Source organism: Ilyonectria robusta (genome assembly GCF_021365365.1).
Source record: "Ilyonectria robusta strain PMI_751 chromosome Unknown BGZ61scaffold_2, whole genome shotgun sequence".
In the NCBI taxonomy this organism is placed as follows: Eukaryota; Fungi; Ascomycota; class Sordariomycetes; order Hypocreales; family Nectriaceae; genus Ilyonectria; species Ilyonectria robusta.
Window position 1 is genome coordinate 3,046,441 of NW_025764436.1, and position 23,104 is coordinate 3,069,544.

Consider the following 23,104-nt stretch of genomic DNA (forward strand, 5'->3'; position numbering starts at 1 on the left):
CGTAAACTTTGGTCCCGAATTCCATCTCGGATTTCGGTCATGAGAGAGCGCCGGTGCGGGTCCTCGGGATCTGTCCTTGTTACCCGCGCGGCATGGAACTTCCTTCTAGGTGCCATTATTCAGCATGTCTGGCACACTTCGGGCGGACTTTACAGCGTCTGAGCGCGATAGATATAGTGGGGTCTCCGCAACCTCCGCAGGGTCGGCCCGCTGGTGTCAATACTCTCCTTCTGCACGCACTTAATACCACGACAACGTCCAGGCTTGATCATTTCATCCACTGCGCCATCTAGTATCAGCGTTGCAACTCTGTCGCATCAAAGTCTGCGCTTGCGGAGGATAATCAGAGTCACACAGAGCCTTTGAGACCGAGGACAGCAGCCTTATCGCTGAGGACCCGACTTCCGGACACAATGTCTCGTCCATCCTACGACAGTGGCACGGGCGACGAGAATTGCTCGCTTGCCATCTTGCGCAAACTCAGCGCCCTCAGGCCGCGGCCCTCGCCGAATTCGTATCCTTCCATCGCATCTATCCCTCAAACATCCACTGCGCGACTAGCACAAGCCGCCGAGGATCCGGCGCATGATCGCGACCATCCGACACCTGACACCTACCTTTATCTCGCCTATGGCTCCAACCTCGCAGCCGAGACGTTCCTCGGCATGCGTGGTATTCGTCCCCTCTCTCAGACGAATGTCTCTGTCCCCACGCTGGAACTCAAGTTCAACCTGCCCGGGATCCCTTATCGGGAGCCTTGCTTTGCCAATGTCGATTTCAGAAAGATCCCCGACCACCCCAAGCTGCCCGACCCTTCCAACCCGCCCAGGATCCCGCCGATTGACCCACCGGCGATTCAGCCGCCGCCGCACACGCTGACTTCGTGGAACGAGGGCCTCATCGGCGTCGTGTATGAGGTGACCGCGGAGGACTATGGAACCATCATCCGCACCGAGGGCGGCGGGGCTGGCTACAAAGAGATCGTCGTGCCGTGCATCCCCATCCCGCCCAAGATCTCGGTGCCGGAGAAGCCCCCTATTCCGGAACTCCCGAAGCCGTTCCTTGCCCGGACACTTTTTGCGCCGCAGATCCCCGAGCCAAACCAACCCGAAGACCCACGCAAGAAGAAGTGGTGGTATCGATTCCTTGTCGGACCACATCGTGAACCCAACTACGCCCAGGCGAGTGCTCGATATCTGAAGCTGATCACCGATGGAGCGGAGGAGCACGAGCTTCCCGATGGCTATCAGCGTTGGCTGAAGTCGCTGCAGCCGTACACCACCACGACATGGAAGCAACAATTGGGGGCGCTGCTCTTTACTCTCACCAGCGGGCTCATGTTTCTGCTCATGGTCGGCATCTCAAAGCTTGTTGCGGATAAAGATGGCAAGTTGCCTCATTGGATGGTAATTGCCATGACGGTCATGATCAACTTGACATGGATGGAATATGATGCTATATTCAAGCCTATATTTGGAGACGGCGAGAGGACCCAGGATGACGAGGACAAGAAGAAGCGAAATTGCGAACGGTGGGCAAAAATGTTCAGACATCAAAGTCAGCCCGTGGATGAGGAAAAGGTGGCGTTACTGGAAGAATTTGAATAAGACGGGCGAAAGGAATGATTATCGTGAGCCGCCAGGTGTTGGGGCGAGGTGCGCAGACGGCGAAGCATCTTGTTGAGTTTTAGCGCGCGTTGATTGCTTTTGGAGCAAATGTAACAGTAAATCCCTTGCAATGCAACTGTCCTAGTACGGCATGTCCCTTACGTTTCCGACATCACGCGACCCTTGGCGCTGCAGATCCAGGGATCGGATCGGGAGGCTGTGACGGTATTCTTAGCCACGGAGCTGGTTCCCGTTCCTGACCCTGGCTCTGATCATCATATTCGCCGTGCCTCGATCCTTGGGCCGCGCTGCTTCACGTGTGAATTGCCAGGATGCGTCTGCGCGAGAAACATCGAAGGCGACGCAATGGCCCTGCCCGTTGCATGTGATTGTTCTCGACTGGGACAGAGCACGGCAGGCCTACTCCCCGCCCCGGGATTTGATGGGGCGCTTGGCCACTTGCGGCAAGCGGTGAAGGCCGCCGCTTTTTGCCGTGCGTCATTGTGGCTGCTCGTGGGTTCAACAACTGGAGCTCAGGCCGAGGGGAAGCGTATATCTGTGAAAAGTACCCCTCAGTCCAGCTTCAAGCTTCAGTCTCTGGCCTCACAGAGTCACCACTTCTTCTGCTGCTGCTCCTCCCAGTCCTCGCATGTTCCGGTCCCTCGTCACACGATCCTCTACCGTTCTCAGCATCCCCACACGAATCCTCCGTGCGCGTTACTCCACGACCACCGGCAGCATGGCGAGCGCACCAACCCTGGGCGGCGGGCCTCAGAAGAAGCACAAGGTGACCATCGTGGGATCCGGTAATTGGTGCGCCACCACTTTCCGCTCGCGTTGTGCGCGCAGCTGCTGACCTTTACCGCTCTAGGGGTTCGACCATTGCCAAGATCCTTGCCGAGAACACCCGCGCAAATGCAGACATGTTCGAGGAAGAGGTCCAGATGTGGGTCTACGAGGAGCAGGTCACGATTCCCAAAGACTCCAAGTTCTACGACGCCGCCGTCGGGGATGCGCCTCAAAAGCTCACTGAGGTCATCAACAAACATCACGAGAACATCAAGTACCTTCCGGGCATCGCCCTGCCCTCCAACATCGTCGCCAACCCCGACATCCGCGACGCCGTCAAAGACTCGACCATCCTCATCTTCAACCTGCCCCACCAGTTTATCGGAAATGTCTGCAAGCAGATCAATGGCCATATTCTGCCCTATGCTCGCGGCATCAGCTGCATCAAGGGTGTCAATGTCACCGATGACGGCGTGAGCCTGTTCAGCGAGTGGATTGGCGACGGCCTGGGCATCTACTGCGGCGCCCTCAGTGGTGCCAACCTCGCCCGTGAGATTGCCGCCGAGAAGTGGTCTGAGACGACCATTGCCTACGACCCGCCGACGATGGACCATAGCAGAGCCCCGACGCCGCGTACAGGCAGTCCGAACCCAACCACCGGCGAAATTCCTGAGATCCAGCACAAGGACGCCCGTGGCCGTGCCTCTACGACCAAGCTCACCGCAGTGCCTAGCGACTACCCTCCGTTGGACCAGGACTGCTTCCGCACTCTCTTCCACCGCCCCTATTTCCACGTCCAGTTGGTCTCTGATGTTGCTGGTGTGTCTCTGAGTGGTGCCCTCAAGAACGTGGTTGCCCTGGCTGCTGGTTTCGTCGACGGCCGTGGCTGGGGTGACAATGCCAAGGCAGCCATCATGCGCATTGGTCTCATGGAGATGGTCAAATTCGGCAAGGAGTTCTTTGGAGAGACTGTTCAGACTGCGACCTTCACCGAGTCGTCTGCTGGTGTCGCCGATCTGATCACCTCATGCTCCGGAGGTCGTAACTTCCGATGTGCCAAAATATCCGTGGAGAAGGGCATCAGCGTACAGGAGGTGGAGAAGCAAGAGCTCAACGGCCAGAAGATCCAAGGAACAACCACTGCGGAGGAGGTCAACAGTTTCTTGAAGGCGAGAGGTCTTGAGTCAGAATACCCCCTCTTCACTGCCGTCAACGACATTCTGCTTGGCAAGAGGCAGGTGGATGATATCCCCAACCTCATGCAGGACTCTTAGGCGGCATTGGTCGCAATGGAATAGAAGGGGATAGATGGGGACTACCACTGAGGAAGCGAGGACTGGAATTGTATCGACTATATCAGAGCGGCGTTGTGGATGGCTCAAGACACGCGAAATCGGTATAAATAGCGATTGGAGTAAATTGATTTGTCTGCCTGAATCACGTTTATGTGATATCCATTTGCTTGCTCTAGGACAAGGACTTGACCGGATCATCAACCAGGACCATAATCAGTGTCATTTCGAATCAATTGGTCGTATTCTCACATCGATGAGGGGCTCAAGTCGCTTCATTGGCCAACAAGCGGTGCAAGACCACACGAAAGGGCCGACCTTCACAAGGGCCCAACTCCCCACCACTCCATCGAGTCGTTTGCATTTGCAAACAAGTCCTCGAAACTATTGAAAGAATCCACAGTCAACGCCCAATCCATAAACTCCGCAAGTCCGTCTCCTTCCAGTGCCAGCCCGTCGGAGTTCTCTACATCTCCGGCGTCCGATGCGTCTTGTCGAGAATCAGCTCCAATTCCGGCCTCTGCCGTGATGCCACTTCTCAAACGACTGACCAACAGGTTTGCCTTTTCTGCCAGGTCCCTCGTCACACTGGCTGCGCTCGCCGCCACCGCAAAGTTGCTCCCGTAGACCTCAAACACTTCAATCGCCTTCTCAATCGTCTCGCGCGCCCTCGCCGTCACGGGGTTGATCGGGTACGCCAGCACGAAGCCCACCATGTTGACCGTCGCGTTCCACTGCCACTGGAAGAATTCTTGCCAGCCGTTCATAAGATCCGTCTCCTTGAGCACCTGGTGCATGATGTGCGTGTGCGCTATGGCGTGGTTCACACACGCTGCGGCGTGGCGCTCGGCTGTTGGCGCGTAAGTGCTCGAGGACGGCGTGAAGTTGATGAACGGCCGGTACAGGTTGGTGTACATTGTGTGGTAGATGAGCTCGAGGCATATGCGGTTGCGTTGCAACCAGAGCGGTGCAGATGCTTCGAATGCGATGGCGGAGCGGTCAGTGGAAAAGGCTTCGCCGTCGCCTCGTCGCTTCAGCTTCAGCCCGCCGGGAACCTGATGAACCCAGGCTTCAAGTGAGGGTGTCAGGGTAGCCAGGAACTTGGCGCAGGCTTCGAGGCCTCCAGCATCTTTATAGAATGATCCCTGTCCTCGTTGTCCGAGGATCTCGGAGCATTTGTCGTACAAGTCGTTATACACGTCAACAGTGGTAGCAACAAACGTTTGCGTTTGGCACGAATAGGTGAGCCATGTCACTTCATTATCATAGGACTCCAAAGTGGAGTCGCATAGTGAAGCCGCTTCGACACTGTCAGACGGCATTGAGACGGTCGTCTGCGATTTCTGCACCGAGAATGGCCGGCCCAGCTTCATGCAAGTCTTGACTTCGATAGTGTATACAACCCACCAGATTCGCTTGCGCAGCTCCCTTTCTCCATGCGGCATGGATTCCAGAGGTTCGAGATGGAGTCCAAGTATCTGTGCCGTGCGAACTGCTACCGCCAAGGCCGTGTGTGCCATGTTCTGAAAGGATGCGCAGCAGAGGTAGACAACCGAGAGTAGGTGGCATTGCAAGGTCGTGACTGAGGGGCTCTCCAACTCGGCGGCGATGAGACTCTGACACCGCCGATAATACCATCTCCCAGCGATGCTTGCGTCGTCGTACCGGCCATTTCTTGTCGCGTTGTGAGCAGTGTCTTGGAGGAGGAACGCCCATCCATATTGCATGGAGACGGCTAGGACAATATCAACGAGGGCAGATGGCTTCCTGTACGGCCTTGAGTTCTGCCATAACTCGTTGTAGTGCTTCCTAAACGCGCCCTCATCTATAACCGGAGTGTTGGTGTGGTGCGACTCCCAGAACAGGTTGAGAAAATATTCCTCCTGCGTGCGCGACATGGACGGCCTGGGAGCTTCAGTCCGATGGGCCGTATCTGGCTCCACATCTCCAGGGCTATTAGGATGGTCCAGTGTCTTATTCACGCCCCTTGGCTGCATGGATCGAAGGTGGAAGGACTGCTGGAGAGTCTGGCTCAAAAAGGACCCGATTCTCCCGACAAAGTAGAAGGCCGAGGAGGGTCCATAGTAGGATGTCTGCTCTGAACGTGCCGTTGCAGTGTAGATGCCTTCCCATTCGACTTTCGGTGTTGGAGGGACAAGATCACGACTGGAGCTATGTGGATTGGTGGGTTGGTCGCCTTTGGTTGACGGGGTTAATTGCGAAGGGGTCGGAAGAGATGTGCCTGCAACGACCGACACAGAGCTCTGTTGGTGACGTGCTTCCTTGAGCTCAGCCTCAAGTTCTTCTACTCGAATCCTGAGTCTCTCAATTTCTCTAAGCCAAAGAGTCAGTCCATAACAACTCATTCCAGGAATTGGTCAATCTCACCTCAAAGCTTGAGGCAAGGTACGAGCTTCGTCATTATGCTTGCCCCTGCTATTGCACTCCAATCCCTTTTGTCTGCAAGGCCTACAAGGCCGCCCCTGATCGCATTTCACGCGACGAACACGGCAATGCTCGCACGCTCTAGAGACTTGCTTCCGGGGCGGCTTCCGGACGGTCTGGGGCGGGGTCACGGTCTCAACGTGAAAGCTGCGACGCTCTTCCGGTGTTCCTCGAGCCAGGAGAGGAAGCATCACGGAATCGAGGGGGCATTACAAATTCCAAGTGGAGTTGACGGATTTAGGAGTCTTCGCTAACGTTTGAGAGAGTTCGCGATCGCTTATATGTTCGACTTATTGGATGCCGCGGTGGAGATTACGGAAATATGACCCGCTCCGAGTCCGTGACCCCAAACAGCGCTATTCCGGCTGCTCTGATAGGCTGAAGCTCACAGTACTCCGTCATTCCGGATTTCCAATGGGCTGGAGTTCTGGAGTTCTGGAGTTGGGCTCCTTTTGGCATGTAAGTAGTAACAACAGAAAAGTGCGTGACGAAGAGTCTAGCTGAATAAATAGCACCATGACTCTCAATTTGATGTTTTCGATTGCGACAAGCTTCCCCACAATCAATACACAGCTCATTTTGTAAAATCAATTGTTGCAAAGTCTCACAGCATGAGTTCTGTGACCCTTTTTCAAGACACTGGCAAGAGCCAGGGTGATGTCGAGAAGCAAAATGACAAGCCCTCAGGTATCAACACGCGTCGAGAGCAATCTCCCGACGAAAGTGCTATTGCGACACCCAATTCTGACAAAAATGCTCAACCACAGCGAACCATCAGGGGCTTCCGCTGGTTTCTTGTTTGCCTCGCCATTTTTTCAGCAAACTTTCTCTATGGCCTCGACACCACCATCGCCGCGGACATTCAAGCTGCGGTATCCGAGAGCTTCGACAACGTCTCTCAACTAGGGTGGCTAGGAGTTGGCTTTGGCCTTGGTTCAACGGTCGCCATCTTACCACTGGGCAAGGCGTACGGCATCTTCGACACCAAGTGGCTTTACATTGCATCCCTAATCATGTTCTCGGCCGCGAGTGCGCTCTGTGGAGCTGCGCCGTCCATGAATGCCATAATTGTTGGTCGAGTCTGGGCTGGTGCTGGCGGTGCCGGAATGTATCTTGGGTAAGGTTCCCCTCAATACCCTCCGCGGGAATCAACTTGCTGATTTACGTGGCGATAGAACGATCAATCTTGTAACGATGACGAGTAGCCCTCGCGAGGCAGCCTTCTACGTTGCTTTTGAAGGATTCGTTTATGGCGGCGGATGCATCCTCGGCCCAGTTGTCGGAGGTCTGCTATCAGACAGCGCTGCCACCTGGCGATGGGTATAGTTCTTTGCCACCCAACGAAAAGCATGCAACTAATATCGATCAGGCATTCTACCTCAATCTCGTTCTCTTTGCGGTGACGAGCCCCATCTATATCTTCGCCCTTCCTTCCCTCCCTCGACAGCCCGACACATCGTTCATGGACAAGATCAAGAAGCTCGACTGGTTGGGCATCGTCCTGACAGCGGCGCTGTATTCGTGCTTCGTGTGCGCTTTTACTTTTGGCGGGCCGGAGTGGGCTTGGAATGACGCCCGATTTATCGTTCTGGTTGTCCTCTTCGTCGTCTTCCTAGCCACCTTCGCTGTCACTCAGCACTATGCGGTCTTCACAACCAAAGAAGATCGGCTCTTCCCGTGCGAGTTCCTGGGCAACTTGCAACTTGTTCTCATCTACATCGGAATGGCATGTGGTGGTGCCGGGCTCTTCGTCGCTGTGTACTACATCCCTCTCTACTTCCTCTTCGTCCACGGCGACACAGGCACCGAGGCAGCGATTCGCCTGCTGCCGTTCATCTGCTTCTATATTACTGCAATCATGGGCTGTGGTTATGCGATGCCTCGTACCGGTTATCCCATGATCTATTACTTGCTTTCGGGTGTGCTGTTGACAGCCGGCGGCGCAGCCATGTACACCATCAAGGCCGACAGTCCCGCCAGCCATACTTACGGCTTCTCTGCGCTGGTTGGATTCGGTCTCACAATCAGCCAAGCCGGGTATGCAGTAGCTGGAGGGATTGTCAAGCCCGAGCGCATGGCCGACGTGATCCAATTCTTGAACATCTCTCAAGGCCAGAGCCAGATGCTTGGACTCGCAATTGCAAGCGCCATCTTCCAGAGCAAGGCCTTTGAAGGAATGTCGGTAGTTCTTGACGGTCAAGGCTTCACTACGGAGGAGATTCGAGCAGCCATTGCTGGGTCTCAAAGCAAGGTCCTCCAGAGTATTAGCCCAGAGCTGAGGGAGCGATGTCTCAATGTCTTGGTGGAGACCATTGCGGATATCTGGATCATGGTGATTGTGGCTGGAGCACTGTTAACCATTTGCGCTTGTTTCATGTCCCGAAAGCGATTTTAAGGTGGAAGAGGACGGTTGCAAGGATAAATTGTGGTGTAGGTGATAACGAAGGCTATCAAGCGAAGGCGAATCTTCAAACAACTGGACTAAACACATCATTTCATTTCTCATGTTGGACTATTATACCTAGACTTAAAAAAAAAATAAGTTGTGCGCATTTACATATGATTTCGCATGCACACATATATGCCCCGATCCTAAAGATAACTATCAATGATGTACCTAACACAGCAGTTCGTGAAAATGCATTTTATAAGATTAATTATTGGCGTATATCCCTCGTAATAGTGATTTCCGTTCCTTCATTCAATTTGATTTCATCATAGGGTAGGCCCTTAGTCTAATAATAATATACCTTATGATTGTGGCCATGATGATCTTGTCTATGCCAAGTATTGATTAAACTTAGGCACACGCGAGAGGATCAGAAGGGCGTATAACATACCCCGAAGTCATTTCAAGATCTGACGTATTCAAGATGAGCCCGAACTGCATCTTTCCTCAAGGAGAACTAATTAAAATATCCTTTCCACTTAGAATTTGTTTGAAGTAAAGGGCAGTATGGTCAAAGCCGCATAGTTGCCGTGGACAGGTTGCAAAAGGGAAGATATAGGGTAACCTCAGCGTCGACCAGACATATTGTTTCTCGACGCAGGGTGGTTGGCATATCATTGGGGAATACCAAATACGTAGTAGTCTTCGATAAACCCCCTACCTGGAAACCCCTCCTTGAATTATTTATTAGACGACGCTTGTTCCCTAGTGCATCGGTTGAGCGAGCTATCACTCCAAATACTTTCTCGTCCGTCGCATCGCCATCGCCGACGACCATCCCCCTGTCGTTCCAGCGGCTCCAGCGCTATTTTCAGCGCCACAGTGCCCTAAAGCTGCTGCATTGGCGGCTGCAGGGGGTCCACAGAACCCCACCACAGCGGCGTCAAGGCTCGTAGCGATGCACGGGCGGTTCATAGCGGCACTGTAGCGGTGACCGCAGTTGGAGATTTTTGGGATTTTTGGGGTAGCAGAGGGCGTCTCAATGACGTAATGACTCTGTAAGCATGTGAAAGCCACCAGAGCTTGTGTGGAGAAGATTACGAGCTTGATGAGGCGGGCATGACCAAGACAGACGGCGCGGCAGAGGCAGAAGCAGAAGCAGAGTAAATCTCTCGGCCGAGACTGACGCAGTTTTTTCATTCTCTTTCCATGTTTGCTTTGGCTTGCCCGCCGATGCAGAACAGGTCGACGGAAGGACCCATGATAACTTTGTTGCCCCTGGCGCTCATGGACGACTACTCGTGGCCGCCGGTCAGGGCTAGACTACTACACTACGTAGTAAGCACCGCGTCACACTCGGCGGCCTCGACGGCCTCGAAGGCTGGTCGGTGAGAGTTCTGGACGAAGACGAGGCAACGAGCTAGACCGAGTGCATTCGCATTCGCGGGGGTGGCTCCCGCTCGATTACGCCTTGGGGAAAGTCAATGGCTTTGCGGGCTTGTTGGCTGCGTGATTATCGCAGTGACGTGATGATATGATTGATTGTTTGGTCTCCCTTATCCCTGCCTTGGCTAGTCCGAGACGGCAGATAGGTAGGTGCAGGAAACCTGGAATGCCCTGCCAAGAGGGCTTCCTGGCTCAACAATGGCTCGATCGTGACGCTGCTACTCTACATTGGGCGCCCAGGAGAGAGAGTGCGTGTTGAGCTTACTGAATGTTTGGTGGCAGCGCCGTCTTCCCCGTACCCATCCCACATTGACACCTCAACACATCCTTTGGGTCGTTTTTCCTAATTCGTATTTCCCTCCTCGCAAGCGTGCAAGCCTCATCCGTCCATCTTCCACCCCCTCTCCGACTCTTCCGCTTCTCTGACCCGATCCCGCCCCTTCCTTTTCCTTTCCTTTCTTTCTTTCCCTGTTTCTTGTTCAAGATCGTGTTGGTGCAGAATGACACACGCAAGTCGACGATTGTAGATCCCAACTCTCTGGGAATCAATCCCACCCCACCTCCTACAGAAGCCGTTAGCACGCTCCTCACTGTTCTCCACAGCTACAGGTCTCGACCAGGGAGCTCCTCGCCTCTCTCCACCACCACCACTACCACTACCGCATTCGTTTGCGCGGGGCACGCAGCTCCCGCTCTTCCCTTTCGCATCATGAGCCCTCCGCACACAATGACCTCCAACGAAGTCTACCTGCTGCCGCTCAACGACGATGGCTCGCCCCAGGTCCAGGGCGAGTACATCTACCTGGCCCCCAAGACGGACGATCCTGTGACGGTGCGATTTGCCATCGAGGGCACCTCGTCCATCTGTCGCAATGGCAGCCTCTGGGTCAACATCCCCGACCACGGCGACGACTTCCACCGTGACCAATTCCGGGAGTACAAGTAGGATATTATTTCCTCTCTCCATCTCCCCGCACTCTGCTCTCCCTCAATTGGCCACCTGCGAGTCGAGCATACCTTTGGCCGAGTGACACTGACACCTGCTGCGTACTCACAGACTCACTCCAGACTTCAACCGCACCCTCGAAATCTCCATCCCCATTCACCAAGCTGGTGCCTACGCCTTCTACACCACCTACGCCGAGCTTCCTGACCTGGAGAGGGACTTGGGACCCAGCTCTGCCGAAAAGGTGGTGCTCAAGAAGACGCCCGTCTACTACATCGATGTCGCCCCCAAGCTCAAGCTCGAAGGCCGGCCATTGCCGTTGCCCGCGCTGTCGATTTTCTCCGTCATCAGCAAGTTTATGGGCAAGTACCCGAATGATTGGGAGCGCCACCTGCGTGGTATCAGCGATCGCGGCTACAACATGATCCACTTCACCCCCTTGCAAATCCGCGGCGAGTCCAACTCACCGTACAGCTTGTACGACCAGCTCGGTTGGGACCCCGCCTGCTTCCCTGCTGGCGAGGAGGACGTGCAGAAGATGGTCGACAGCCTCGAGCAGAACCATTCCCTGCTGAGCTTGACAGACATTGTGCTAAACCACACGGCAAACAACACAAAGTGGCTGCAGGAACATCCTGACGCCGGCTACAACTTGGCTACTGCCCCGTGGTTAGAGTCCGCCTACGAGCTCGATACAAAGCTTCTGGAGTTGAGCTCCAACCTGAAGCAGCTCGGCCTCCCAACTGAATTGAAGTCCGCTGACGACCTGATTCTTATCATGGACGCAATCAAGTCAGAGGTTGTTGCTAAGATCCGACTGTGGGAATACTACGCTCTGGATGTTGACCGAGATGCCGAGACTGCGGTCGAGGCCTGGGTCAAGGGCAACACGCACGACACCGGTGACTCTGCGTTCTACGAAAGACTGAAGTCACTCAATTCAGCACCCTTGAAAGAACGTATTGAATTTGTCCGAGAGTTCGGATTGAAAGGAACGGACCGTATGGGCGAGCGGTTCAGACGACAGATCGATCCCGCTGTAGCGGCTAGCATTTTGAATTCGTGGTTGGGACAACCTGAGAACAACGACAAACAAACAGCAAACGCCAAAATGGTGGAGTTGATGGATGTCTTGAACGTGGAGTTCTACAAGGAGTACGATTCCGAGATTGCTGAGATCCTCCAGCAGCTCTTCAACAGGATCAAGTACATGCGCCTTGATGATAATGGCCCAAAGCTTGGCCCCATTGATCAGGCTAACCCTTTGATTGAGAGCTACTTTACGCGACTCCCTAAAAACGAGCTTACATCCCAACATGAGCCGGGAGAGACCGTCCTGGCCAACAACGGTTGGGTTTGGGGCGGAAATGCCCTCATTGATAATGCAGGACCTGAGTCGAAAGTCTACCTCCGCCGAGAAGTCATTGTCTGGGGTGACTGTGTCAAGTTGAGGTACGGTTCAGGACCTCAGGATAGTCCTTGGTTATGGGAGCACATGACAAAGTATGCCCGTATGCTGGCCAAGTATTTTGCTGGATTGCGAATCGACAACTGCCATTCGACGCCGATACATGTCGCCGAGCATATTCTGGACGAGGCGCGCCGGGTGCGACCCGACCTATACGTCGTTGCAGAGCTGTTCACTGGCTCGGAGGATATGGATTATGTCTTTGTGAAACGACTGGGCCTGAGTTCTCTCATCCGCGAGGCCATGCAGGCATGGAGCACGGGCGAGCTCAGCCGACTTGTCCACAAGCACGGTGGCCGGCCCATCGGTAGCTTTGAGGTCGACGAGGTCTCCAAATCTGATATCCGCACACCCGCTGGAAGTCCAACGAGCAGCAAGAATGGTGTGGTGAACGGACGTGGAGACCGCTCGAGGGAGATCATTCGGAGAATCAAGCCGAGCCCTGTGCAAGCATTGTTCATGGACTGCACGCATGACAATGAAACGCCAGCACAGAAGCGCGACGCTCGGGATACTCTGCCTAATGCAGCTCTGGTCAACATGTGCTCCAGTGCGACTGGAAGTGTCATGGGATACGATGAGATCTACCCTAAGCTGGTGGACCTCGTCAACGAGACAAGGCTCTACACATCTGCTTCCTCCGGGTTGAAGCCCATCAAGATAGGAAGTGGTGAAAACGGTATCGGTGGCATCAAAAAGCTGCTGAACCAGATCCATACTCTGATGGGCAAGGACGGTTACGACGAAACCCACATCCATCACGAGGACCAGTACATTACTGTTCACCGAGTACACCCCGAGTCACGAAAGGGATACTTTCTCATTGCGCACACGGCGTTCCCCGGCTACGGCAATGGGAATGGCGCCTTCAACGCTGTCCATCTCACCGGTACTAAGGCACGACACCTTGGTAGTTGGATGCTCGAGGTCGATACTAGCGAAGAGGCGAAGGAGAAGGTCCTTGGCGACAAAAAGTATCTGCGTGGCCTTCCGAGTCGTGTGATTGATCTGCCCGGAATCCGAATGGAGGTCAAGGGCGACGACACCATCATCACTGTGCGCGACAAATTCCCTCCAGGAAGTATCGCCCTCTTTGAAACATGGATCCCAGCAGCAGAGCACTCGTCTGGTTTGGATAACTATGTTACATCGGGAGCAAAGGCTGCATGGAAGGACCTCAGCCTAACTGATCTGAATTACCTACTGTACCGATGTAACGCGGAGGAGCTAGCAGCGAGTGATGGCCGAGACGGAGTATACGATATCCCTGCGCATGGCAAGCTCGTGTATGCTGGCCTTCAGGGTTGGTGGAGTATATTCAAGGACATTATCCGAGACAACAACCTGGCTCACCCCCTTTGCCAAAACCTTCGAGATGGCCAGTGGGCCTTGGACTACATCGTTGGCAGAGTCGAGCGCATCAGTGCCATTTCGGGCAATGAATCGCTTGCCGGACCTGCAACTTGGCTCAAGGAGCGACTTGATGCCATCAGGGGGATCCCCAATTTCTTGCTTCCTCGTTATTTCGGCCTTGTTCTGCGAACCGCTTACATGGCGAGCCGGGAGAAATCCTTGGAGCTCATGAATACCAATGTCCGAGAGGGACAATGGTTCCTTCAGAGCCTGGCTATGGTGAGCGTTCAGCAGACTGGATACGTCAAGTCGGCATCCTTGTGGCCCAACAAGTTGGTACCGTCCCTGGCGGCTGGCTTGCCTCACTTCGCTGTTGAGTGGGCGAGATGTTGGGGTCGAGATGTGTTCATCTCCCTACGTGGACTCTTCCTTGGCACAGGTCGATTTGAGGAGGCAAAGGAGCATATTCTTGCATTTGCCAGTGTGCTGAAGCATGGAATGGTTCCCAATCTTCTCAGCAGCGGCGATGCGCCAAGGTACAACGCCAGAGATTCGATCTGGTTCTTCCTGCAATGCATCCAGGACTACACGCGCTACGCCCCTGAAGGCGTGGCTATCTTCAAGGCCAAGGTGAAGCGTCGCTTCCTGCCATACGACGATACGTGGTTCCCAACCAACGACCCACGCGCGTATTCGAATGAGAGCACGATTGAGGATGTGATTCACGAGGCACTTCAAAGGCACGCTTCCGGGATGAAGTACCGGGAAGCAAATGCGGGCCCTCAAATCGATGGTCAGATGAAGGATGAGGGCTTCAACCAGGATATTAAGGTCGACTGGGAGACTGGTATTGTCTTCGGAGGCAACCAATTCAACTGCGGCACTTGGATGGACAAGATGGGAGAGAGCGAGAAAGCTGGGTCAAAGGGCGTCCCTGGCACCCCCCGTGACGGAGCCGCGGTCGAGATCACTGGACTTCTGTACAGCACGCTCGAGTGGCTCTCCCGGCTTCAGAAGAAGGGCGATTATCCCCACTCCAGTGTGAAGAAGACGGATGGAAACCCAATTTCCTTGGCTGACTGGGCCGAGCTCATCAAGGCCAACTTTGAGCGATGCTACTACATTCCACTGACACCTGAAGAGGACTCGAAGTATGATGTCAACACAGGCATCGTCAATCGCCGAGGCATGTACAAAGACCTCTACAAGTCAGGCAAGGAGTACGAGGACTACCAACTGCGCCCGAACTTTACCATTGCGATGACGGTTGCCCCATCGCTGTTTGATCCAGATCATGCCATGCATGCGCTGTGTCTTGCGGACGTAGCCCTCCGCGGTCCCACAGGCATGGCCACGTTGGACCCGGCCGATCTCAACTACCGCCCATTTTACCGCAACAGCGAAGACAGCACCGACTTTGCGACAAGCAAGGGTCGCAACTACCACCAAGGCCCGGAGTGGCTGTGGCCCACGGGCTTCTTCCTCCGGGCTCTGCTCAAGTTCGACCTGAAGCGACGAACTACGCCCGAGGGCCGGACCGAGGCGTTCCAGCAGGTCACGCGGCGCCTGAGCGGATGCAAGAAGATGATTGAGGACAGTCCTTGGGCTGGTCTCCAGGAGCTGACACAGAAGAATGGCGAATTTTGTCCCGACTCGGTGAGTTACCCCTATCATCCTCCCTAACCTCCTCTCTCCATTCGGGCAGACCGTCTAATGTCACTCCGGAATGTGCGCTAACACCACCAATTACAGAGTCCCACTCAGGCTTGGTCAGCAGGTTGTCTCATCGATCTGTACATGGATGCTGTGGAGGAGCAAGAGACGGGCAAATGAATGGAATTGCAATAGGAGTTGCATAGCACGTTACCATTGGCATGATTAGTACACGACGAAAAATAGCACCTGGATCCAAAGCACCTACTCTCCTAGATTGAATTAACGAAGACTGAGTTCATTAACGGACCCAGCCGCCATGTCTTGTCCACTTTGACCTTAACCATGACCATGTCTCAAATATCGACTACCAAAACACACACCGCAACCCAAAAAAGCTGTCAATTGCAACCAGTCTGAGGGGAGGGCTTTCATTACCCCCTAGACCCCTACCTAACTCTGTGAATGCCAACTGACTCGAATGATCTTTATTGCGGTGACAGATGGCACACTGGAGCTTAATGACTGTAGAGCCAACACCTTAGCTAGCTGGTTCTTTAAGTGGCCGCTGTGATCAAGCAATTAAATGGGCAATTTTTTCCCCTTCTTGAAGTTTGAGAACACACATTTGGTCTTACTGTGACTTTGGCCAAGCTGTTACAGCAGTTCACGCTGCTTCTTCTCCCCTTCTTTTGCTTCTGTTGCCAAAGAAACACTTGATTAAGCGAACCCAGTCTTCAATCAGCCTGTACTTCTTCCGGTACAAAGCTTGATCTCATCTTTATTTCCCTTGCATGATTTCACTCTCTTTGTCTGTCTCCGGGTCGGTCTGCACTAAGTGTTTCTCCCGCCAACGAACTACATGGATCTTTTGTGGGACATGATTATCTGAGGTGATAAAAATGCTGCCAGTATGGTGCATGCTGGAGTAGTCTCAAATATCAAGGTGATGCGTCATACATGTATGACGACTCGGTGTGAAGTTTGAACTCATAAAAACTGGATTTGTGTCTTATATAAAAAAGTAAAAAAATAGTAAAGACTCCTCCCGGTTTCCCTATCTAGGGGGAATCAGAATGTCCAAGTTTCGCGATAGGGGATACAAAAAATGCCGGGTTTCCCACTGCTCCTATCCCAAGTGCTTTGTAACTGCCGCGTCAGCAAAGCGTGCTAGTGTCCTGAACAACGCCGGATCCAAACAAAACGCCACCCCCAAAGGACGGGTAAAAACAACCATGATGCACATCAGCCACAAATCCCAATGTGCAAATTTTCGGGTAAAAAAACACAAGAAGCAAAGCACAAAAATGACGAGCTACCAGGATGGCCCTCGTTGAGCGCCAGGTCCTTCATATGAAACGGCCGTTGATAAGGATTTCGCGGATCGTCGGTCGATGAAAATTGTAAATGTGAAAACAGACGGTTACTCTTTTCCGTCATGCCATATGATGGATATTCCCCAAAATCAAACAAAGCGGCCGTATCGATGGACAGAGATACGGATTTCTCTTATCCTTGTTTCGTGGAGTCATTCGTTTCTCGTCGGTTTGATGATGTCGAGTTGCAGTATAGGGATGAGAATAGAGACAAAGACGTATCATCGGCGACCAAGAGGATGAGACTCTAGGGGTGCTAAGTTCGCTCGTTGACGATCCAGCGCTTCTTGTTCTTAGGAGCTGACTTTTCCTGAACTAATGGGGGTGTAGCGGCAGGGGTATTGTTCGCGGCATTCAACATGGCAGCATGGGAGTTGCGTTGAGAATCGTAGCCAGGGTCGTGGGGGGCAGCGACTGAGTCCGATGCCACGCCGGGTCCCCAAGAGGGGTGTGAGGCGGAGCCAGAGTGCTTCTGGCCGAGATTCAACTGGCGGTCCCGCTTGCGAAGGTACCGGCGACGCCAGATGCAGGCGCCGATCCAGATACCGGCGATTCCGACAACGAGAATGACAAGCATAATCACCCACTGGTAGTGGTTGGAGAGCCTGTGAGATATTAGCATCGGGTTCTTGGCGGTCGGGTAACGCGCCATGCTTACCAGTCGCCGCCGCCATTTGATGACGCTGATTTGGCAGTGCTGGTCGAACTGGTACTGTCTGTAGATGAAACTGCATCGCCGTTGTTGCCGTTGTTGTCGTTGTTGTTGTTATTGTTGTTGGTGTCATCGGCTTTGACACTGCAAATGCTGCGGAACCAGCTGGCGATAGAAGAGAGCCCACCAGCGGAACAGGCATCATCGCAAACACCCGTGACGGCACTTGAGAATGCAGTCACGGCGGTGTTGGCACAGAAACAGGACGTGAACGCGGTTGTACCTAACGCTGCGTCGACAGCAGGTGGAACACAGCCACCGTTGGCATCGTAAAGAGGACCGCAAGCAGCAGCGCAAGAGGGCAAGATAGCTGTATTTGTGAAGGGCACAATCGTGGTGCTAGGAATTGCGTCACCTATTGGTTAGTAGAGTTAGCTTGAGAGTTCACTGCGACGAGGTGACGCCCGGAGTCGGCGGAAATGGGCCGGGGACGTACCCATCTTGACGGTTGTAAATCAGCTGCTTGGCGAAGGGGGTTGAGTGGAAAAGAGCGACTTCGTGAGAGTCGCGGGCGCAGCGAAGCCCTTTGGGGAATACGAGAACAGGAGCGGAGAGGGTTTCGTCGTCGTTCGGGTCCTGCAGTGGGATGGCTGGGAGGCGGTGGGTGTGCTGTTGTAGTGGTGTGCTGTCCAAGGCGCTATTGCCGGGTCGTCGTGTCGTCACCAAGCCACTCAACGGTCGGGAGCGTTTCGACTGTTCTCAAACAAGTCTCGTCGTTGGTCGTCGAGAAATCGGCGGAAAATTCGAGATCGTCTCGTCGGAGTTTTCGGTCGGGACCGTGGTTTCGGATGATGCAAGGTTTGGGTTGTTGGGTCTCTGGTGGTGAATTGCTCCGATGCTGGCAGACAGTGTGTTGGCGGCAAGCGAAACGTAGGCGAGAGACAGTGAACGTCACAAGCGGACGGGAGTGCGTAAGCGGGTGCGGAGCGAGCGAGCGAGCGACTTTAGCCTGGGGCAAAATATGGGTCTTGCGAGGGAGGGATGACTGCTACGCGGGAGCGTCGCGCAAAGGACCAGAAACAGCCAGGGGACGGAAGCGAGTGACGACGGCGAGGAGGAGGAGAGGGTGGAAGAAGAGGGGAAGAGGAGAGAGGAGGAGAGAGTAGAAAAGACGTCGGGGTTTGTTATGCGTCCGAAGGAGGAAGGGACGACGGAGAATGGATGTCAGCAGGAAGAATGAAGGGGGTGGGGAAGGCGCGAGGAATTGGGTTCCAGGAAGGTACGAGAGAATGGCAGGATGGGTGGGATTTTTGCCGCTCGGGGGAGTGCTTAGAGCACAATCCGTAAGTACCACCGCTCAGGCGGACCCTGACAGGCCCGACAGATCAGACAGAATACGGAGCACGGGAAGGTAGGGATGGGAATCCAAATCTGTCTGCGTGCGTGCGGCGTGCGGTGCGGTGGGTGTGTGCGACAATTACTTCGTACAATGATTGACTGTGACGCTGTGGGCTGGATAGCCACCCGACAACAGCCAACAGGAGGGACTGGGCGCTGAAAGCCCTCGAGGAAAAAGAACTCACCGAGCAGGTCTCGGCGAGTACGGGGCAGGTACCTTCGGACGAAAGAGATACCCTCCCTCCAAGTACCTGCCAGGGCACGTCGCCCTGGCCACCGTCCCGGGATCTTGGCAATCTTGGCCGTCTAGGCGCGACTGGCCGAGGACCCGCGTCATCCGGGGTGCCCGCATCTTGGAGGCCACCATTGTAGGGGTACATTCCGGCAAAGTACCTGCCAAGGGCCTTTGACCTGATTCTCAGAACCAACCTCAAGCCAAGGCCTGGGCTTGGGGGGGCTTAGACTGTTGGCTTGGGCTTGGCTGGCACAATACGGAGTACCTGCATTGGCCTCGTGAGATTGACGAAGGGCCGCGTCTGCTGACTCCAGCTTCAGAGGCCGCAATGTCTGAGAAGTTATGCAGAAATAAACCCTTTCTCGCTTTCGCTCTCTCCCTGTGTGTATTCTGGAGGCTGTCACCACTTCCCGCCGTCCAAGGTTTGGCAGATCCTCCTGTTCGTGTTCTCCCCGGCGTTATGGCGTTATTGTTTTGCGCCTTGTTTCTTTGTTTGCTTATGGTCTGTCAAGGAGTGGTCGCGGCGCGTCTGAGCATGTTTGAGAGAGTCTCGGCTAAGAACAACACAAGCACGGTTAAGGGGTTTCTTGCCTGAGAGTCCACCAACTTCCACCTGCCATGTTGTACTGACCCTCCATCCGCTCTGGGAATTGGCATGAAGTAATTGTTTCTTCCTGTGCGGAAGATGGGCCTCAGAATGGAATGGTCTGCACACCACTGCCGTAACCATTGCGAACCCCTCTGGGACAATTCCATCGTCCATCCCAGAGGCTTGGATGCGCGGCCACGCTTGCCGGGATGCCCAGCAACACCAGATCCAAGTGCCCACAGCCAGTTGCCAGCCCGCTGATCCTCCCGCTGGACTTTTGGTGTCTTTCGGCAGCCACCGGGCACCAGATGACGCCCACCTCAGCCACTGTCTGCGGTCAGCGTCCCTTACAGTAGCTGCTTGAGCTGGCTCTGGTGCAGCTCTAGCGCTCCCTTTCGCCTTTCAGCACTTCTCAAAAAAAGCCACAAGAGACACACAAGACAGAACTCTGAGCTGTCAGTGGCCACGCAAAATCGCCCACCAAAGAATGAGGTGAGAGGCCCTGCATGCCTGATCTAGGTCCACGCAAACGAACACGAGGCCACGTGATTGGCCCGGCCTCCGATTTCTCCGGCCGCAATTTCCGAATCCTCAGGGCATGGCAGCAGGTGAGGTACGTACTCCACAGAGCTCTTTCCGCATTGCCTCTAGGGCCATCTGCCATCGCCCTTGAGCTCGTGTGATCCTGGGCCAAGAACTCAGCCAAACTAAGGAATCGTTCGGTCCCTGTAAGTTAAGTTAGATGGCTAGACATGGATTCCATTTCAGAAATAGCACGCTCGTCACTACGTACTAATTATGTTCTTGTCACTATGCTTGTTCGAGGTTCAACAGGTGCACGCGCGTCTTCCAAACTACTGTCAACTTGCTTCCCTGTCGCGTTTATCGATCTCCCCCTCCCCCTCACTGCAGGTGAGAGTCTCGGTATCTGACCAGTCACGGCGTCGTCCGTTTTCCCTGTTTTTATCCAGCAAATGCAACCTTTGCTCAAGCTAACCCCAACCTATCCACTGGCATCAACACCGTCACCGTTGCCCTAGAATCGCAAGCCAACCAGCCCAGACTCGTCATCAACAGACACTTGTGTTAGACGACGCTATCGATATGCCTGCTCAGTGCTCATCAGTGCTTGACAAGGGTCACATAACCGCCCCAAGACCCGCCGCTACCAGGGAGCGCGCCAAGTGGTGGGGAATATCGACTTATAATGCGTATTGGGCATGGAATGACCAAGACAGGCCCAGCTGGTGTCGCTGAAGCCCTGCTCTTGGCCTTCTTGTGCCTGACCCATCGGCACAGCGAGCCGTCAACCCTTGTCCCACGTTGGTCCCCTTGTCCTTAAGACGGTAGGGCCAGGGCCTTTCGATAGGGCGGGCGCCTGGGCGACCCCGTGAACTGTGAAGCCGGCGTGACCATATCATCAGCACCACGCCGCCCACTCTCTTTCCGCATCCCTTCTGTCAACTTCGGACTCCGTCATCATCCCTAGAGACGCTAAGCCGTAATTATCATTAGCTTGGCTTGGCCTAGCTCATGCCTCACCTCTCGGTCTTGGCCCAGAGGGTCGCGGCATCCTGGAAACCCACTCTCGAATGCATTCACAATTCACAACCATGCACAAGTCGCTCTCGCACCAATGAACAGAGCGACGATCAAGGGTAAACTTCAAGAACGTGGCGCTGACACTGATGACGATGCTGGGTGAATGACCAAACTCAACCATCAAACACCCGCAGTGCCTTAACCTTAACGAAACAGCAGAAACTTAAATAACCGAGCACTTTGAAGTAAGGGAGGCTAGGGTCAAGTCGGCAATGGACCGATTTAATTTATTTTGCCTTTCAACCATCGGATATCCACACTTGCCCTAGTCACTCGCTCGCAACGCATCGTGCACTGTTATTTCGCATTTCGCTCTCAACCAGAAATCTCTACTGCAATGGACACATAGTAACACTGCTCAACGTCCCCGACCACTCAGGCTCTGATCGCGTACATCTTTCTAAGCTTCTTGTCCACCTTGTCCACCTTGTCAACCTTGCTCGGTTTCCCTTTCTTCTCCTTCTTGTCCGTCTCTCTGTTCGTGTAGTCTTCATAGTTGGCGTGATCCGCCTCGCTTGCTGAGCCTTGCGTGGCTTGCACAGTCATGGTTCTACTTCCAGCTGGAAGCTCGAACTGATGCTCCCAAGGTGCGGTTCTTGTGAGGCCGGTGAACGGCGCCTCCCGGTCGGATAGGAACCGGGCCATCATCGGGGACTGGACCGTGGACCAGGTGTCTGGGTTTGCCTCGACAAGGTTTGATGCGTTTCTCATCGATGGAAACGTGCTTGAGTCTTCTGTCAAGTTGGCAGTCAGGGGAGAAGTCTTAGGTTGACCCTTTGGCAGCTCCTTACTCTTAGCTGACTTCGGCTTGGTATTTGACGTGTATTTGTCCATTGTTGCGCTTGGGGTGGTTTCTTTGGCTCTGAACAAGTTCTTGGTAGTGTGGGAAAATAACAAAGGATGTTCGATGTTTAAGAATTGGTGGAATGGGAGATTGCTGCCTTCCTATGGGGGTCTAAATATCTGCGATCAAAAGATTCTCGACTCCAAGACGTCAACTACTTATACTCCTGCCTCAGTCCGCTTCCTCTATTCAACCAGATTCCCAGTTCAAGTGTTACCAAATACTGCAAGTATCAGCTCTTGTCTGTCGACATTTGACAGCAGATTCTCGCTCACCTCCGGTGGCTTCTCGCAGACCGGTCAAGTTAGCTCCCTGTCGGGTAACGTCGCCACGCAAGCCATCCATCAAGTCCCTCTTATCCCAAATACTGTGTATCCATGGCTTATGAGCTATTCACTAGGCAATCTACGGGGCATTGTCAGGGTAGTAACGCTTCTGTTTCCAATCCTAGATCCTATACTCCTCAACCAAAAATCGTCCTCGCTTCGGCGATACTGTGAGCTATCCGGCCTAGGTCCGACTTTGTTGCAAGTAAAGTATGGCCTATTCTCGTGTCGGTCTAACAGTTTGTAAGACTTCCTGTTCCTGTCGGGCTACCGGTGGACATGTCTCAAAGATTATTCTTTCATCAGCTATCCACGAATAATGACAGCGAGACATCAGAAACATCCCGTAAGTCCTGTATTCCTCAGACGTTCAGCGGACCAACGTGGAACGACTCGCCACATTTGTCAGTATCATATATGGGAGGTGCAGTTACCCGTCGGTTAGAGTCTTCTATTGGGTTACTTAGAAGCCACTGGTAGGACAGTGTTACAACGCCAATCCCGTTCAAGACAGCCATGCGCTACCTCTCTTACACGACAAGGGGCCGTGTTGCTCCACGGTCTAGGGTAGACTGAATCTTGTGATCTCTTTCGGGTAACTGCCTCGATCAGCACGCTCTTCGAGGCCAGCCGTACGACAGCTGGACCTCGTTTTAGTTTCGGTATGACGCCACTTCGCACGAGAAACACGCTC

The 23,104-nt window shown here is 54.0% G+C and overlaps 8 protein-coding genes across 8 annotated transcripts; 5 read left to right on the top strand and 3 right to left on the bottom strand.

Moving 5' to 3' along the window:
- Positions 1-147: 147 nt before the first annotated feature.
- On the top strand, positions 148-1,815 carry BGZ61DRAFT_441933 (uncharacterized protein). Its single transcript, XM_046244656.1, has one exon. It carries the CDS (start codon positions 414-416, stop codon positions 1,605-1,607), a length of 1,194 nt encoding a protein of 397 aa, XP_046111188.1. The 5' UTR covers positions 148-413; the 3' UTR covers positions 1,608-1,815.
- A 531-nt stretch (positions 1,816-2,346) lies between these two features.
- BGZ61DRAFT_341611 (NAD-dependent glycerol-3-phosphate dehydrogenase N-terminus-domain-containing protein) lies at positions 2,347-3,670 on the top strand (the record flags this gene model as incomplete). Its single annotated transcript, XM_046239427.1, has 2 exons — positions 2,347-2,420; positions 2,479-3,670. The coding sequence occupies 2 exons, from the start codon at positions 2,347-2,349 to the stop codon at positions 3,668-3,670; spliced, it is 1,266 nt and encodes a 421-aa protein (XP_046111189.1).
- Positions 3,671-4,008: 338 nt separating this feature from the next.
- On the bottom strand, positions 4,009-6,324 carry BGZ61DRAFT_490072 (fungal-specific transcription factor domain-containing protein; the record flags this gene model as incomplete). Its single annotated transcript, XM_046250291.1, has 2 exons — positions 4,009-6,022; positions 6,077-6,324. The coding sequence occupies 2 exons, from the start codon at positions 6,322-6,324 to the stop codon at positions 4,009-4,011; spliced, it is 2,262 nt and encodes a 753-aa protein (XP_046111190.1).
- A 420-nt stretch (positions 6,325-6,744) lies between these two features.
- On the top strand, positions 6,745-8,651 carry BGZ61DRAFT_502909 (major facilitator superfamily domain-containing protein; the record flags this gene model as incomplete). The annotated part of the gene is made up of 3 exons (XM_046251749.1): positions 6,745-7,250; positions 7,309-7,453; positions 7,503-8,651. 3 exons carry the CDS (start codon positions 6,745-6,747, stop codon positions 8,526-8,528), a joined length of 1,677 nt encoding a protein of 558 aa, XP_046111191.1. The 3' UTR covers positions 8,529-8,651.
- A 2,026-nt stretch (positions 8,652-10,677) lies between these two features.
- Positions 10,678-15,719, top strand: BGZ61DRAFT_381167 (glucanotransferase domain of glycogen debranching enzyme-domain-containing protein; the record flags this gene model as incomplete). The annotated part of the gene is made up of 3 exons (XM_046242637.1): positions 10,678-10,910; positions 11,026-15,391; positions 15,488-15,719. The coding sequence occupies 3 exons, from the start codon at positions 10,678-10,680 to the stop codon at positions 15,566-15,568; spliced, it is 4,680 nt and encodes a 1,559-aa protein (XP_046111192.1). The 3' UTR covers positions 15,569-15,719.
- Positions 15,720-16,872: 1,153 nt separating this feature from the next.
- BGZ61DRAFT_94471 (uncharacterized protein) lies at positions 16,873-18,090 on the bottom strand. The gene is made up of 3 exons (XM_046257248.1): positions 17,913-18,090; positions 17,423-17,831; positions 16,873-17,369 (listed from the first exon to the last, which is right to left on the bottom strand). Exons 1-3 carry the CDS (start codon positions 17,914-17,916, stop codon positions 17,021-17,023), a joined length of 762 nt encoding a protein of 253 aa, XP_046111193.1. The 5' UTR covers positions 17,917-18,090; the 3' UTR covers positions 16,873-17,020.
- On the top strand, positions 17,759-18,664 carry BGZ61DRAFT_94466 (uncharacterized protein). Its single transcript, XM_046257247.1, has one exon. The coding sequence runs from the start codon at positions 17,896-17,898 to the stop codon at positions 18,580-18,582; it is 687 nt and encodes a 228-aa protein (XP_046111194.1). The 5' UTR covers positions 17,759-17,895; the 3' UTR covers positions 18,583-18,664.
- Positions 18,665-21,615: 2,951 nt separating this feature from the next.
- Positions 21,616-22,074, bottom strand: BGZ61DRAFT_472732 (uncharacterized protein; the record flags this gene model as incomplete). Its single annotated transcript, XM_046248372.1, has 1 exon — positions 21,616-22,074. One exon carries the CDS (start codon positions 22,072-22,074, stop codon positions 21,616-21,618), a length of 459 nt encoding a protein of 152 aa, XP_046111195.1.
- Between the last annotated feature and the right edge of the window lie 1,030 nt (positions 22,075-23,104).